Below are 16,741 nucleotides of genomic sequence, written 5' to 3' on the forward strand. Positions count from 1 at the left end.
CTCTTGTAAAGGTTATAACCTTACAAGACTCTCACTGCTTCCACATGCCCAAGAGCATAAGAGCACCGACTCCAACGTAGTTTTGGCTCCTCAAAACTAGTTTAGGGATTGTTTCTCCTAAAAAGGCTCCTCAAAACTAGTTTAGCCAACTATATTATTCGGATTTGGTAGCAAACTAGATTGTTGCAACTTGCAATATCCAAAAAAAGTAAAAAACTCATCGCACAAGATTACCATCCCTTCGAAAAACCAACAAAGATTGAAATTAATAAAGGAAAATGCTAACGGATACCCTTAAGGTAATGATTAACAATTCATTTAAAGAAATATCAAGTTTAAAAACAATTCATTAATAAATTATTATTGTTCATAAATTTATTCAAATATAGAATTTAATGTGTGTTTATGTATAAAAATGACTAAAAATATCACTTATATCAAGTTTAAAAACAATAGAACCACCGTGCACCCTTGGTGCGGTGGTCACTCCACAAGTATAAGTACTTGTGGGGTGTGGGGGGTAAGGGTCGGGGTTCAAGTCTTCAGGAGGGAGCTTTACACACATATACACTTAGTTTAGGTTAGAGTAGAAATTCTATTTTGTAAAAAAAAGGGAAAAAAAAAAAATAATAATAATAATAATAATAAACAAAAAAACAAAACAAAAGACTTCAAACCCCAAAAATAAAAGTGAAAAGTTGAAGACATTTATTTAATGGCTTATGACTGTGTCGACATAAATCACAAATTTGCTTGTAGTTCTGGATTAACATTTTTCAAGATCTAAGATTTAAGCCTTATAGAACTCTCCCTTTTCAAGGAGGTGTTTTGTATTACATATAGTAACACAACACATAGAAAAAATATATATAGCGATGCATCTTGAAAGTTCTATATATCACCTCACTACCTTGATTTCTTTTGAAATAATATAAAATTAAACTTTTTTCTATATATTTTTTCTAATTATTTAAAAGTTGAGTTTATGGGGAGAAAAACCTAGTGTTTGAAATTTTGCAAGGATCGAGAGATTGAGGAGGAAAAAGATTAGTAGGACTAAAGAATTATGAATTAGTGTTGTGTTCTATTTTTAATAATTATTTTTTAAGTTTAAAATATTTGATCCACTATTTTGAGTTGAAGTGTGTTGAGGCTCATTTTGACAAGCCCAGTAAAAGAAAAGGCCTAGCAACACGGACAGACCAAAGTTAGCAAGTAAGAAAAAGCCATTAAGCCCAAGTGGCAGGAATGAATGGCTCACGGGCTCATAATAGTAGGTCTTGAGGAAGCAAGCGGGCTTGAATGGGCCCGGAAAGAGAGAAGAAGCAAACCTATGGGCAGTATGTAGAAAAGCAAGAATGGACGACAATAGGCCCAAAGTAATGCAAGCAAAGAGAGTAAGGGACTAATGGAAGACCCATCAGCTCCAAGGATGAGGTATAAAGTAATTGGGTTAGGGAAGCTCAAGAGAGTTAGTAAAGGCCCATGGGAAAGTAGGATTGGAAAAGGGCTGAGGAAGCTCAAGGAAAGCAAATGGGCCAAGGATACCCAAGAAGGAAATAAGACACAGGAGCCCGCAAACAATGTAAGAAAAGGCCTAGTAAACACACTGAGTCATTGGGAGTGAAATAAACAGCAGACCCAAAGAGGCCCAGCAGGATTGAGTCAAACAACATTACAGCAGGAATAGCAGAGTGATATGATAGGAAAATGCTAACAAGGCCACGAAGTGAACATAGAATAGGTCGGGGGAAGGAAGGCCTATGATCTAACAAGGCCCAACCCCCAAAAGAAGCAAGTCATAAAGAATGACAGATTAGAAAACAACCTACGCCATAAGAAGCCAAAAGCGCACGGCAGAACGTACAGACCGATCTCCAGATCACGGCAAATGCATAAGCAGCAGGCGAAGAAGGTGAAAGCATGCGCAAGACCCAGGCACCACCAGCTTGTACCCAGCCAATATAGGAAGTGGTGGGTTATGGGTTAGAGGACATAGTCGGCGGTGGGGAGAGGGAAAAAACCTATTCTAAAGTTCTTGCTCAGGCTCTTTTGGAGGAAATGTCCTGCTGGGATGACACGCCATTCAAAAGAAGCAAAGATGAGTTGGAACCACTAGGTGCATGCCATGAGGGATAGAGAGAGAGCACACGCACTGTAACGGGTAGAAAAACCACAGCAAGCAAACAAACAAAATAGCCTTCTTTGTCTGGCAGAGGGGAGTGACACAGCCAGCACAGGTAAATGGTGGTGGCTGAATCACTGATGACCAGTAAGTGGTTGGCAAGGACACCCATACCAGACAAAGACAGTTAATGGCTAAAATAGTAAATAACAGTCACATCACGGCAGGCTCTATAAAGGACCCTATGTTGTGCATTGAGAGGGAGGATTCGAAAATCACAGTAAAAGGAATTTATAGGAAAAAACATAACCCAGAAGTAAGCATTGAGAAGGAAAGAAAGTAAAACAAAAGAAAAAGAAAACTAAGAAGTAGTAAGGAGAGGAAAAGAAAAATAGAGAGTTTAGAACAGCAGGCATGCACCAATAGGTTGATTTCCTCTTTCCCTCAATAGCCTTACTCTCTATAAAAGGCAAAAGATCTGTATTTGGGCATAGACCATTTAGGCATAGACCATTTAGGCCTGTTCTCTCAAAACAATTAATCTCTTCTTTGAGATTAATCGTGTTAAGGGAACGGTCGTCCCTTTCTTGGTTTTAATCCCGTGTATTACTTGGCATGGCAGACTAACACTTTGATTTTGCTAACTCTGTTTATCCTTCATTTAGCTTATTCTATGTACAGAGAGCCTTTTGTTGCTCACTTTTATTTATTGTAGTTAAAAGTAGTGACTATATTTTCTTGTGTTATCCGTATTATATTTGCCTGTCATAACTCCTTTACAGCAGTTCTGCTTGCCATGGGCATGTAACCAAAGCCTGACAGATGTGGTGTAGTTTGTGCACAAGCCAGACCAAGGTGGGTTCTAGTTGGACCGGTCCCAACTCCCTTATCTAGAAAACTCGAGCCTAGTGCAGCAGGAAGTAGCTCAACATTACAAACAAGGCCCACCACCTTACAAAGTGTAATGATAGAGGAATTTTATTTGAACTTTAAAATGTTGTGATATGATATATTGAATTTCAATTATTGAAAAAATTTACAAGCTCCATTAGTCAATTAATTTTTTTGTTATCATGATATACTTATCTCAAAAAGTAACTTATACGTTAAAGATAAGTTGTAAAACCTATACTCAATACTGTACTAGGTATGTTGAGATTCTATTAGTAGTCCCTATAAGGTTATATTTTTCTTTTGATAGGAATGTGGGTAACACTTATCTTTTGGAGGCAAACTCATCTAAAAGTTCCCTTAAATGCAAAATAACCTAAATTTATCCCAATTTTATAGCTAAAGTTTCGGTTAAAGCAAACTAATCTAAATTTACTCCTAATTTATTGCTAGAGTTTTAAGGTGCTAAATTCAGTCATATTTTAAAGGATTTTTTTTTTTGGTGGGGGATGGGGGGATTGCCCCTCTCACCTTCGTGGCCCTGCCTTCATTTGAAGCCTTGGAGATGGGAAAGTTTGTCTAGTCAGAATTAGTTGAAGGTTACAAATGTTGAGATAGCAAGTTGTTAATGATAGATGATAAAATAATATCAAATGTTTGGCTTAGATAAAAATCAACAACCTGCCAACTCAACTATTTTGAAAATTATTATGATATAACATACTGGATTTTCAATAATACCCTTGCAAAAATATCATATAAAGTGATTAATTACACCTTTAGTAATCAACTTTCGCCACTTGTTTCAAAATGGTATTCATCCTTTAAAATACTTTATTTTAGTCCTTATCCTTATAAGTTTGTATCAAAGAGTATCTGCCATTACTCTTGCTTTGATTTTCTCTATCCCTAAATCTATATATATAATAACAGATAAAGCTGAGAGAAAATCCAATTAGATTTCAAATTGGAATTCAATTAGAGTCTAATTTTGTGCCACGTGTCTCATCTAATCTAAGTTTTTAAATTTTTGTGCCAAGCGAGTTAATTCAATGTAAAAATTAGATTTCAATTAGAGTTTAATTTTGTGACATGTGTCCCATCTAATCTAAGTTTTTTAATTTTTGTAGCAAATAAGTTAATTTAGTGTAAAAAACAAGAAGTTCAATATATGTAAACCATAAAAAACTTAACTTTTGAATGATTTTATATTTATGAGGCTTTTTTTTTTTTTTTTTTTTTTTTAGAACTAAAAACAATTCAATTTTATAAGTCATCTATAATAATAATAATAATAATAATAATAATAATAGGTGAAGCTGAGAGAAACTCAAATTAGAATTCCAAATTAGAGTTCCAATTTTGCGCCATGTGACCTGAATTATTTATTTATTAAGAGTTTTATTTCTTAATTTTAGAATAAAATGTGAGATCACATCATAAATATTCATCCAAGTGAGTTATTAAGTACAAAAACCAAAGAGTCTAAAATAAATAAATCGTAAAAAATAAAAATAAAAAGTGCTTCACAATAATTATAAAAAAAATGGACAATTTACATTTTATACCTAATAATATCCTTACAAAATTTTTTAAATAATTAACAAAATATAAAAATGACTATCAATAATATTTAAATTATATATAGGAATTATATTATATATCTTATTGTATATCTTTAAGTGTATCCATGCATATGCATAGAGTTACAAGCTAGTATATAATAATAGATGAAGCTGAGAAAAACTCAAATTAGAATTCTAAATTAGAGTTCCAATTTTGCATCATGTGGCTTAAATTATTTATTCTTAAAGGGTTTCATTTCTTAATTTTAGAATCAAATGTGGGACCATATCATAAATATTCATCCAAGTGATTTATTAAGTACAAAAACCAAAGAGTCTAAAATAAATGAATCGTAAAAAAAAATAAAATATATATATATATATATATATACTTCACAATAATAAATAAATAAAATGGACAATTTACATTTTATACTTAATATTATCCTTACAAAATTTTTTAAAGAGTTAATAAAATATTAAAATGACTATCAATAATATTTAAATTATATATATAGGAATTATATTATGTATCTTATTGTATATCTTTAAGTATATCCATGCATATGCATGGGGTTACAAGCTACTATACATAAAAGAAGCAAATAAATTATTTGAATAACCCATCATTTCCCTTCTTTACTATTACCAAAATTCTTGGGATTTCCCTAAACAATCTCAACTCAAAATCAAAGCAAGAGTTAAAGTTAGGGACATTTTTAACAAAAATTTAAAATTTAATTATTAAAATGAAATAAAGATGAGGACCATTTTGAAATTTAGGGAAAAATTGACTAAATGTGTCATTAAACCTCTATAAAACATACATTTAAGGGGTAGTTTTACCATTTCACAAAAACCCATGGATGGCCATGGAACAGGGTTAGGTCAGGTATACCCAAACCCGACCCAAAACATTTACTCATGGATACCCAGAATCCAATACCCATTATGTACCCATTTTTTACTCATGGATATCCATACCCAACTCAAGCCTTTTTTTTTTTTTTTTAATAATAATTTTTGGGCTTTAAAAAAATATAATAATATGCAAAAACCAAAACACAATAAAGACCAAATTCTCCAAGCCCCTAGCTTCAAAGATGAAATCTTTGTTGGGGTTCTAACGAAGATTCATGTTCCAAACCCCATTATAACAAAACAAAAACAAATACTCGTGCAAATTCATGGTTTCAGAGTCTATGACATAATGGGAATTATTAAAAGTGGGTAAGGTAGAGAAATACTAATTGAAAAAAAAAAGGTTTTAGGTTTCTTTTTTTTTTTTTAATGGATCGGATTCATGTATTACCCAAACTAGTACCCGATTCTCTTTACCCGTGACATATTGGGTAAATACCCAAAAGTTTTGGGTTGAGTCGGATTAGGTTGGGTCGGATATCCATTACCTATTGGATTTGGCATAAGCTACACCCACATGAGGTAATACAGAATCTAAGCTAAATTACAACACACAACTCTTCTAGAAGAATAGAACTAAATATTTGTTCTTTTTTCTCCTTTTTGTCATTCTATATTTACCTTCTTATTCATTACCTGTGTTTATTTGCCTATGAATGTTATTCACATTTAATGTTCCATATTTAGATAGTTTCCAAATTTGTTTCCCGTTTTAGATAAGAACTAAAACTAGTAGTAGCTCTAGAAATTTTCTTCAAGGTGGTTAATTAAAGAACTTTTTTTTTTTTTAAATGAATGAAAATAAAACTTGAATATATTGACATCACAAAAGAAAAAAAAAACGAAAACACATAAAATTTAAAATTTTTCCTAAATAAGTAACAATATAAACAAAATGAATCATTTTTTTTTTAATGATCTATTCCAAACAATTTTTGTACTCTTTAAACCAAATTAACAAGATTAAATCAATACAACGCTTCAGTAATTTTTTTTAGGGAAATCATGGCTAAGAGGTTGCCAATAACCTCTTTGTAAATATGCTCTTCTTATTTCATCCTGATCATTAGGATGGAAATATGAGATCTTTTCTTCATATCCTAAGATTCCAAAGAAGATTGTTCAAGTTAATATAGATTCGCTTAGAAGATAAATCTTGCAATACAAGTGATTTCCTTATACGAAGTTCGGCCATAATGCTAGCAAAAGAATAAATGATAAACTATAAGGTCATTTAACATACTCAACATACGCATTCAACCATTACATTAATCTTATTCAATAAAGAATTCAAACATTATTTTAGTGCACGTGTATGTACAAAAATATCACATAAATCTAACAAGTTTAGCTAAAGACTAAAACAAATACTATCGGACTAGCCATTTGAAAAGGTGTGTTCTTTTTCTAAAAAAAATAGAGATTTAAAATATGCTTTTTGAAAATACAATTTAGTAATCATAATTAAACATTTGATAAAATTGCAGCTTGACAATTGAGCTATTGATCTAAAATTGTTGTTTCAATGCAAAATTGCAAATTTCTAAAATTAACCTTCAATAGACCAAGATTTTGGAGGGGTCAAATTTTATTTTTAATGAGCTAAAATTTTATTTTGGGTGTTCAAAGTTTTTTTTAGGGTGGTCAACAACCAATATTAATTTAAGATATATTATTTTTAAGGTATATAATTTTTTTTTTCAAGTGAGGGTGATCATGTGCCCACCCTCACCAACACATAGAGCGGTCCCTGACTAAAAGCTTATTAATTACATTCTACATTCTGCGTTTGCTCTAAGCATTAAGAGAACTTCATTATAAAATCCAATTTTCTTTTGTATGTTCTATACTCTGTGCTAAACATATTAGGTGAGTGTGATTTAGTTAGACTGGTTTAGGGAACTTTCTAACCGGAAAGAATTGTATTTTGTTTAAGTTGTACTCAAGTGCATATGTGTTCTTGAAAAGAGTTGAAGAGGTTTTTTTTTTTTTTTTTAATAAATGGATTGGGTATGAGTATTGTCCATAATATATCAGATAATACCTGAAAGTTTTGGGTCAGATTGGGTATCCATTACCCATTAGATTTGGTCATCCCTAAACCCACATACACATTCTCACTTAGTGGGAATCTTATTACCATCATTCTAGTCAAACAAAGTTGTTAGTATTATAATATATGATACGTATTGAATTGAACTTTAAAAAGTACCATATTATAAGTGTGTATTGGTTATGGTCATGAATGGTAAAATACATAGATGCATATTGTATAAATATTATCATAGCATATAAATCATATTTATCAAATGATATATAGACATGTGAGTTTAAATTAAGTTTTCTAAAATGTATGCTTTGACTTGAGTTCAATCAGTTGTTAGCCTTATTTTTTAACACAAAATTATTGGAGTTGAGCTCAATAAAATAAAATGTCCATGCTTTTTTTTCTTTTTTTTTTTTTTTTTTTTTTTTTTAAATCTCTCTTTCTCTTACTCTCTCTACAAAAGAAAAGGAGGTATAGTATATATGAAAGAGTAAATTTCTTTTCTATAATATAATGAAGTACTAAATGAAAATACAAATATTTAATGTTTATGTTATAAGTGTAAGAAACTTAAATTCTAAAAGAAATATTTTTTTTTAAAAAAAGTTACTGAAATAGAATACCAAGAATAGGTAGTATGTTGGAGATGCTGATGAAGAAAATGGATAGGAAAAAAAATTTCAAAGATTAGAATATTTTGAAAGACGATGAAGATGATGGTAATATTTTCTTGGACTATGGAGATAAAGATAAAGTTGATTAGGGAAGATAATAAATATGATGAAAAAACTTATTTTTGACTTATATAACATGTATCAATGCATTATCACTTTCGAGCTTGACCATTTTTGGGGGAAAAAACAAAAATTTTTATATCCACAACACAATCTTGCAACATTTTTATAATAAGATGAGGTGTCACTTCACTGTAAGTAAAAATAGAATAATAAAAAAAACAAAAAATATTACACCTAGGTCCATCACAACTCAAAACAAGACAGCTATAAAAATGTAATGAGATTTTTTTAAGCCCCTAAACTTTTTTTGGATGGAAGAGTCTTCTAACAAAACTCTATCTTCTTTCAAAGTATAAGCTAACATTGAGTTTGACCAATTTGAACTTGAAATTTATAAATATACTTTTATTTTTGATTTATTCGATTAGTTTATTTAAATATTATTATATAATTTCGTTGAATACATTCCAATTTTATAATAAATTTATCTTTTAAATATATATTTATAATATTTTTTTATACAAATTTTATAAAGTATTTATATATTTTACAATACATCATACAATATGATACATAATATAAAAAGTTAATTTACGATATCACAACTATACAACAATTATACAGATTCTTGGTTTGCGTAATATAAAAACAAACTAAGAAGATTCATACTGATAATTCCATTATTCCATTTTGAAAAGTAGGAATCTTGTCTAAATTCAGTTAAGCAAAGGGATTTTTAGTGTGGAACTATTAGCTGAAGGGAAATTCCAAAACCAATTATCTTTTTCAAAAAAAAAAAAAAAATTCAAACTTTAAGCGGTTCTATAAAATAGAATTCTAATGATAGACATTGTGAAAAAACCGTTTTTTTCCCAGAATTAAACCATTGTTTTGACCGTTTCCTTATAATCTCTCCTCATTTTCCTGAAACAGATGATAGACTTTGAATAAAAGGTCTAATGATAGAATAAATTTCCCAATTTATTTTACAAATGGTAGGTTGTGATTGGTGAATGAAATAATCAGAAGCTAGCTCAAAAATTGTTGAAATATGTTGTCATCTTCCTCTCAAACCTCAACAATTCTCTCTATATTCATCAAAAAGAAAAGAAAAAAAAAATACAATTCTCTCTATAGAGCACCAGATACCAATGTACCATTGTCTTCCATGTAGCTTTTGAGTCCAATAGGTAGCAGAATCCTCTTCTTCCCCTCATTTTCTTGGGAATCAAACAGAGACCCTTTTCAAAGCTGTTTGAGATGTTTCCCATGTATGAACTATCACACACCATCATTGAGGAAAGAGAAGAGAGCATGATTTCAATAAGAAGTAATAGTAAACCAACTTTCAGGACAGCCCACTTTCTTAAACCCTCTTTAACCCATACTCAAGACCCAGACCTTTCACTTCCTCCACTACCCACTCCCACTCCAACCAAACCCACCATTCGTGATGTCAAGAACTTGCCTTTGAATGTCCTATACAGAGGTCGGAGAAACCCACAAAGGAACTGGAAAGAATGGGTGTATAGCTTGCAATCCAAGCATCAATCTACATGGAAGAAAGCTGGTATATATGATGCTATATGGAGTTCCACATACCAAGTCCTAAGGCACAATGAGTTAGTTCTTGGAATTGCTGATAGGTGGTGTCCTGAGACTAATAGCTTTATCTTTCCTTGGGCTGAAGCAACAATCACCCTAGAGGATATGATGGTTTTGGGGGGTTTTTCTGTATTGGGGAGCTCTGTTAAAAAGCCAATTAAAACCAAGGATATGTTGGAAATCGAAGATAGTCTGATTAGAATTCATAGACGACTTTCACCAGCAAGGCATTACGTATGGATGGACTTTTTCATGGGGTCTGGCCATAAACTTGAGCATGAAGCATTTCTCTCGCTTTGGCTATCAAGGTATGTTTTCCCTACATCTTTGTATGATAACGTTGGAAAACACCTTTTTCCGATTGCAATATGCTTATCACGGGGGACTAGGATGGCCTTAGCGCCTGCAGTCCTTGCTACCATTTACCGGGATTTACGTTTGTTGAAAGAAAAAATTGATGCAACAAGAGTAAGGACAATTAAGTATAAAGGTGACCGTTTCGAACTTGATCTCTGGGCACCATTTCAGTTAGTGCAGCTTTGGATTTGGGAGAGATTCCCAAGATTGCGTCCAATACAAAATATAATCAAACGCGGTGAGCCAAGAGTGGCTAAGTGGCACAAAGTGAAGAGGGAGAAAATTGAGAAGGCGAGATTAGTCATGGACTCTGCTAGAGATAATTTTCAATGGCGGCCTTATGCTGAAGTCTTGACGAATTGGTTGTCTCCAAAGTTTTATAGAAATAAAGAAGAGTGGGTATCAGTTGGTCCTCATATGGATAAAGAAATAGAGTCATTTGCTCTATGCATGAGGGCATGTGAGCTGGTTGGACTAGAGTGCATAGAGCAATACCTTCCACATCGAGTGGCCATGCAATTTGGAATGGATCAAGACATTCCAATTTGTGTTCCTCGATTCAATTTGAGTCACCAAACTGCTTGGAGAAACTACTGCAGGCCAATTTCGGATCAAAAGTTACACATACCACATAGACTCTTCGAGTCAGATGTTACCACACGATACATGAATTGGTGGAAGAAATCAATGTTGCCTCAAACTTATGCAGTTAAGGGTTCTACGAAGCAGCCAAGACTTCAAACAACAATGCCAGAGAGCTCAAAACGACACAAGGACGCTGGTGACGTTAAGGAAAGAAACTTTAAACACACGGAAATGTTTGACAAGAATAGAAGTGCAAGGTTCAGAAGGGTCAGTGATGGAAAGCCTTCTTCAGGAACTGAAACAACATTGCCAGAGAGCTCAAAACGACACAAGGAAGCTGGTGATGTTGTTAAGGAAAGAAACTTTAAACACCCGGAAATGTTTGACAAGAATAGAAGTGCAAGGTTCAGAAGGGTCAGTGATGGAAAGCCTTCTTCAGGAACTGAAACAACATTGCCAGAGAACTCAAAAAGACACAAGGAAGCTGGTGATGTTGTTAAGGAAAGAAACTTTAAACACATGGAAATGTTTGAGAAGAAAAGTACAAGGTTCATAAGGGTCAGTGATGCAAAGCCTTCTTCAGGCACTCAATCTCAGTATCTAGCATCTTTAAATGCTAGAGGTCGAATAGTGAGAGAGGAGAAGCTACCGGTTTTAAGCAAGGTGGTGGGAGGATCACAAAGAGCCACTGAAGTTGCAAATGATAGAGGAACAAAGTTTTCAGTCAAGAGTGTTGTGACTATTAAGGTTCATGATGAAGAACCAAGAAGCCAATCTATGACTTCTATGTCAAAACAAGATCTTGAAGTTAGGATTAGCAAACTGGAGAAAGAGCTCGCAGAGCTGAAAGAAGAATATAACAACAGGCTTGGAAAACAACTCAAGGAGCAATGTTCATCTGTCCCATAGTAGCAGGCTGCAGCCAATTGGTTTCAACTAATCTCAATGATGCTATAACACACATTCCATGTATATTTTACAATTGTTTACCAATTGCTTCTAGCTAAATTTCATGCTTTCATTATGGAGATGGTCTTAGGTTAATTGACATTTACTAAGATCTGTTAGGCATGATTTCATCAAGCTCTTTTTTTCTATGTATTTGCGCTACAAAAATTCATGTTCAATACTGTGAGACAATGATGGTGTGGTCATTCTAGAAATGTTACATGAACTGTGCAGCTCTGCTTAGAACATATATCTGAGACACTGGTGTTGGACCTTCTCTGCTACAAGCTAGCAGTAGCTATAAAATCATAGTTAAATTGAGAGATTATGTGTTCAAAACATCTGGTTTTAAGTTTTATTGTGATTGGCTATTAGAAATTTGCATTTATATTTGAAATTTTATAGCATTTATCTACTTCTATTATGATTTCAACATTGTAAGTGTGGGTTTCTTTTCTTCTACAATTATAGAACTGAATCTGTGATTGTGAATCATAAGCACCTGAGATTTATAAGGTTGCATCCATTGATGACACTTTGGTACCATTTCCTATCTCGAAGCAAGATAGAAATCGCAGGTATAAAGACTAAAAGATAGGAATAATTTTTCTTTGGTTGATAGATATTCCTTCTAAAGATGCTGAAACCTAAAGTCATTGGGCGTGCAGAGTAATTAAAAATCAAAATTTAGATATTTCATTTTCTGTAAAAATGATTGACTCATTCCCATTGTTGTTATGTCTTGCTGTGGTATTGTTAATTTGTTATATGTTGCAATGGTCACCAATTAAGCATTTAAATTTTGAATAACATATTTTGTTTTGCTTTCTTCTTGTTCCATGAATGTATGCAGGCTCATAGTGGTGCCTAATTCTGGCTGAAAGTTGGAACAACCTTGGCGAAAATGGTCGACTAATTTACTGTTATTTTAGTCGTCTCAGATCTGTTTTGTCACTCTCAAAAACTTGATTGCTTTAGCTTCTAAATTATTCATTGTTTTTCAAATAAATAGTTTGCAAGTATTGAAAAGCCACTACCTCCATAATTATCCCTGCAGTAATAACTACTAAGTTCCATATATTATTTGACTCCTTTTGAGGAGAATTATGGTTCGTCTAGACTATTTGAGTAATTCAATCCTATTTAAAGTCCTGATTAGCACCATGAGATTTTCTTACAAATGCCAAGAAATGGCCTAATTATTGGTTCCATGCTTGTCATAGTGCCTAACAAGAAATAACTGAAGGGTGGTGCACCTCAATCTTATAAGAACAGAGCGCAAACAACTTTTAAGGTTTTTGTGTATGCTAGTTAATGCTTGCTTTTCATTCTTTAATTTACTTCATATAGTTCTTCCTCAATTAGTGATGAATATTTGGTGCCTAGTTTTTTCCCCCTTTCATACTTTTTTTTTTTAACTTCCTCTTGCACCATATGCACTATGAGAAGTGCATTCTTAACAATTAATTTAGTAATAAGGAGTTGGGATCAGTTTGGTTATATTTAAAATTTTAAGATATCTATTCTCTAGCAAAATCCTGGAAATCAAATGAACCATTGCCAAACTTCTGTCACTGTTGGAAAGACACTGTCACACTGATTGGTGCTGGCCATAAGGACAGTGCATTAATTAATTAATGTGTCACCTTGATCATGGTATAGAATTAGGTTTATATTGATCTTTTTTTTTTTCTTTTTTTTGGAAATGGTTTTAAATTAAGTCGTTTGATGTTTTGATAGGTACAACAGAAGGGGACTCAAACTTTAAACTTCTTTCTTGAAGACACTAGGAAGTGCTAGTTAAGTAGAAGGCTCTTGATAGTTTATATCAACTCTTAATGGTATCTTATTGGTGATTGGTACCTTAAATTTTTATTGTCATGGCAATTCTTGTACTTATTATATCAAAAAGATAGGGGGAACCACTCTTTGTCTTATCCTCATACTCTTATGGAATTCAAATCATCAAATAGGAAAAGATGCTTTGAATCACAGAAGCTATATTACAAGGGTCCAGTTAATGTTTGCCCTAAAAAAGTCATCAATTTTTGGAAACATTTTCTCGGGAATTAAAAAAACTGTCAATACTTTTTCAATTCCCGAGAAATTTTTTCCAAAAATGATTTATTATTGTGTGCCTTTAGGACACATATTAGCAAAATCCATGTTACAATACCTTGCTCCTTATGAGTAGCTTTTTTCATATCTATTTCAGTTGTAGGGTTATCCTATGACATGACCTCTCAGAATTTTAAAAAATACATACATATCCTTCCTCAAAAAAAATTATACATAAATTAAAAAAAAAAAGAAAAAAGAAAAAAAAAAAGATACTCCCTTGGTACAGTGGGTTCAATTGTTCAAATTCAATAGCTGGCATCCCTTAGTCTCTCACTCATATTAAAATGCCAATTATTTGTTTCTTTAAAGGTTGATTGAAAGCCACTCAACTTAATTGATAGTGTTAACAGAGTTATTCTAAAAATGTAACATAACATATCGTTATTATTTTTTTTTTTTTTCTTTTCTTTTTGATATGCACACAGCCAAAACCAACCCAACTTTTTTTTTTTTTTTTTTTTTGGCTCTTTTCTACCATAATATGGTTTGTGTTACGAAAATGCCCCTGTGAGAAAGACTTTGTTACCAAAATTCTTAGGACTGTCTACACCACCAAAATACTCTCACATGAGTTTTTGGTTAAATATTGTTAAAATTAGAGTTTATAAGCTTTATGTATATTGTGCAAAGTTTTTTAGTTTTTTTTTTTTTTTTTTTTTTGAGAGTGACAAAAGTTTTTTAGTTAAATGAGAAGAGGGGTAAAATTTAGTATTGGTGTTGTCGAAATATAAGAAAAATAAGAGAGAGAAACTAACAAGTGACATCAATTTTGGTAACCGTGTTGCCGAGATACAAGAAAAAGGAAGAAAGAGAAACTGAAATAAAAAGGAAGAGATAAAAACTGAATTTCGGCTATAAATATAATATAGCCAAAATCCTCTTCCCTTGCTCACAAAAACTGTGGTCCAAACGCACCAACCCTTCTTGTTAGAAGGGCTATTTAGCTTAAGACATAACCATTAGAATGCTGAATGAAATGTTGAAAGTTAATAGAAACTAAATTCATTTATTCTAAAATAAAATATTAGTTGTAGGGATAAAGGGCCCAAAACCATATATTAGGTCTTGGGCTTTATCCGAAGACATTGATAGGTTCGAGGAGGAGCAAATAGTTGTTACATGTTTCCCGTTAAAGTCTCATAAGTAGGAAACGAATGAAAGGTGGTCTGAGGAGGAACTTCTCCTCGGAAATGATGAATATAGTTCAAAATATGTACTCTAACTATTAGAGTGATCCTCCAAGAAGCTCCAATAATAGGGACATGCCTCATGAACATACAAAAAAGAAGGAAACCAGAAAATATCTAAGGGAAAGTTGCCACCACCGCATTAAATGCACTGTAGCTACTTTTCTGGCCGCATTTATGTAGAGAAGACCTCTAAACAATGCTACCTTAACTACCACAACTCACAGAGAACCAGAGAGGGTGTCTGATGGGACAGGTACTCAAGTAAGGGCTCGGATAATCAACAAGTGTAGGATGAAGATGGTCCGAAGGAGGATATATAATGTGAAAGGCACTTCATGAAGAAGAGGCAGAGAAAAATAAAGAAAAAAGACTGTAGCAATCTAAATTATTTTTGTATCCATTTGTGATTAAATTATACAAGGGGGACCTCCTCGGACTGAAAATATATTAAGATCAAATCTCTTATTTGTGTTTGACAATCATTCAAATTAAATCTATCCGTTGTTTAATTCATTAGGGCCTAGTTCTTAAACTCACTCTCTACAAATTTATTGTACTAGGCTTATTAGGCCAACATTCCATACATTTTGGGCTTGGATTGTAAATCGAGACCCTACATTAGTTTATTCTCAAAATAAAATATTATTTTCCAAAATTTTGAAATTATGGTTTTTTTGTTTATGTAGTCATGCCATGTAAATAAAAGATTAACTATATTATCTTCTTTTAAAAAAAAAATAAGGTTACTAACTTTTTAATACTAATTTTTGTCATCACAAGTAACTCTTTGTTTATTGTAGCAGACAAAGAGAAGAAAGAAAAAGAATATTAATCATCTATAACAATTTATATATATCTAAAAGCTGAAACGTAACATTTATTGTTACTACGTTCCTATTAAGCCACCTCATCCGTCATGTCATTGACCACACCATTAGTCTTTTTCATATTTATTTCTACCTCTAATTTTTTTTTACAATATTAAATATAAAATAATACTGGCTTTACAAATTCATTTTAGGTGGTTTTAACTTTACATATTCATCTACTTTAAGTCTAAAACTACTGCACACCCTTGGTGCATTGGTCATTCCACAAATATAAGTGCTTGTGGGGTGTGAGAAGCAAAGACTAGGATTCAAGCCTCTAGGAGAGAGATTTACACACATATACACTTAGATTATATTAGAGTAGAATTTCTATCTTCTATAAAAAAAAAAAAAAAAAATGTTATAACTAAATAATAAATCAATGGAAAATCAAAACAAAAATGTTGTCTATAGTTATTCCTCTTGGGCGATTTTAACTTTAAATATTATTTTGCCCCTTGGGCAGTTTTAACTTTAAATTTATTTTGCTCATTTATCTTCTTTTATTTTGACTCTTTTTATTCCCAACCTCTTACTATAAATTTGTCACTCTCTCATTCTTTACATATTTTTCTCATACAAAAAAGGTTATTTCTCTCTCTCTCTCTCTCTCTCTCTCTCTCTCTCTCTCTCTCTCAGCCTTTTTTTTCATTTTTTTGTTGAAATTTTTTTTTTCTTGCATCTTTACCTTAGATTGATGAATATTATTGACTAATTCATATGTGTTCCTTGATGCAAGTATTTTTTTTATCATTTTCTTTACAACACTAAATACTTTTG

General features: G+C 32.2%; 1 protein-coding gene across 1 annotated transcript; it reads left to right on the plus strand.

Moving 5' to 3' along the window:
• The first annotated feature begins 9,555 nt into the window (after positions 1 to 9,555).
• On the plus strand, positions 9,556 to 11,742 carry LOC126695893 (uncharacterized). The gene has a single exon (XM_050392688.1). It carries the CDS (start codon positions 9,556 to 9,558, stop codon positions 11,740 to 11,742), a length of 2,187 nt encoding a protein of 728 aa, XP_050248645.1.
• Positions 11,743 to 16,741: the final 4,999 nt, after the last annotated feature.

This window comes from Quercus robur, chromosome 8 (genome assembly GCF_932294415.1).
Source record: "Quercus robur chromosome 8, dhQueRobu3.1, whole genome shotgun sequence".
Taxonomy (NCBI): Eukaryota; Viridiplantae; Streptophyta; class Magnoliopsida; order Fagales; family Fagaceae; genus Quercus; species Quercus robur.

What these genes read in the sequence shown, in the direction of transcription:
- LOC126695893 (XM_050392688.1), top strand. Translation starts at nt 9,556, where the DNA reads ATGTATGAACTATCACACACCATCATTGAGGAAAGAGAAGAGAGCATG.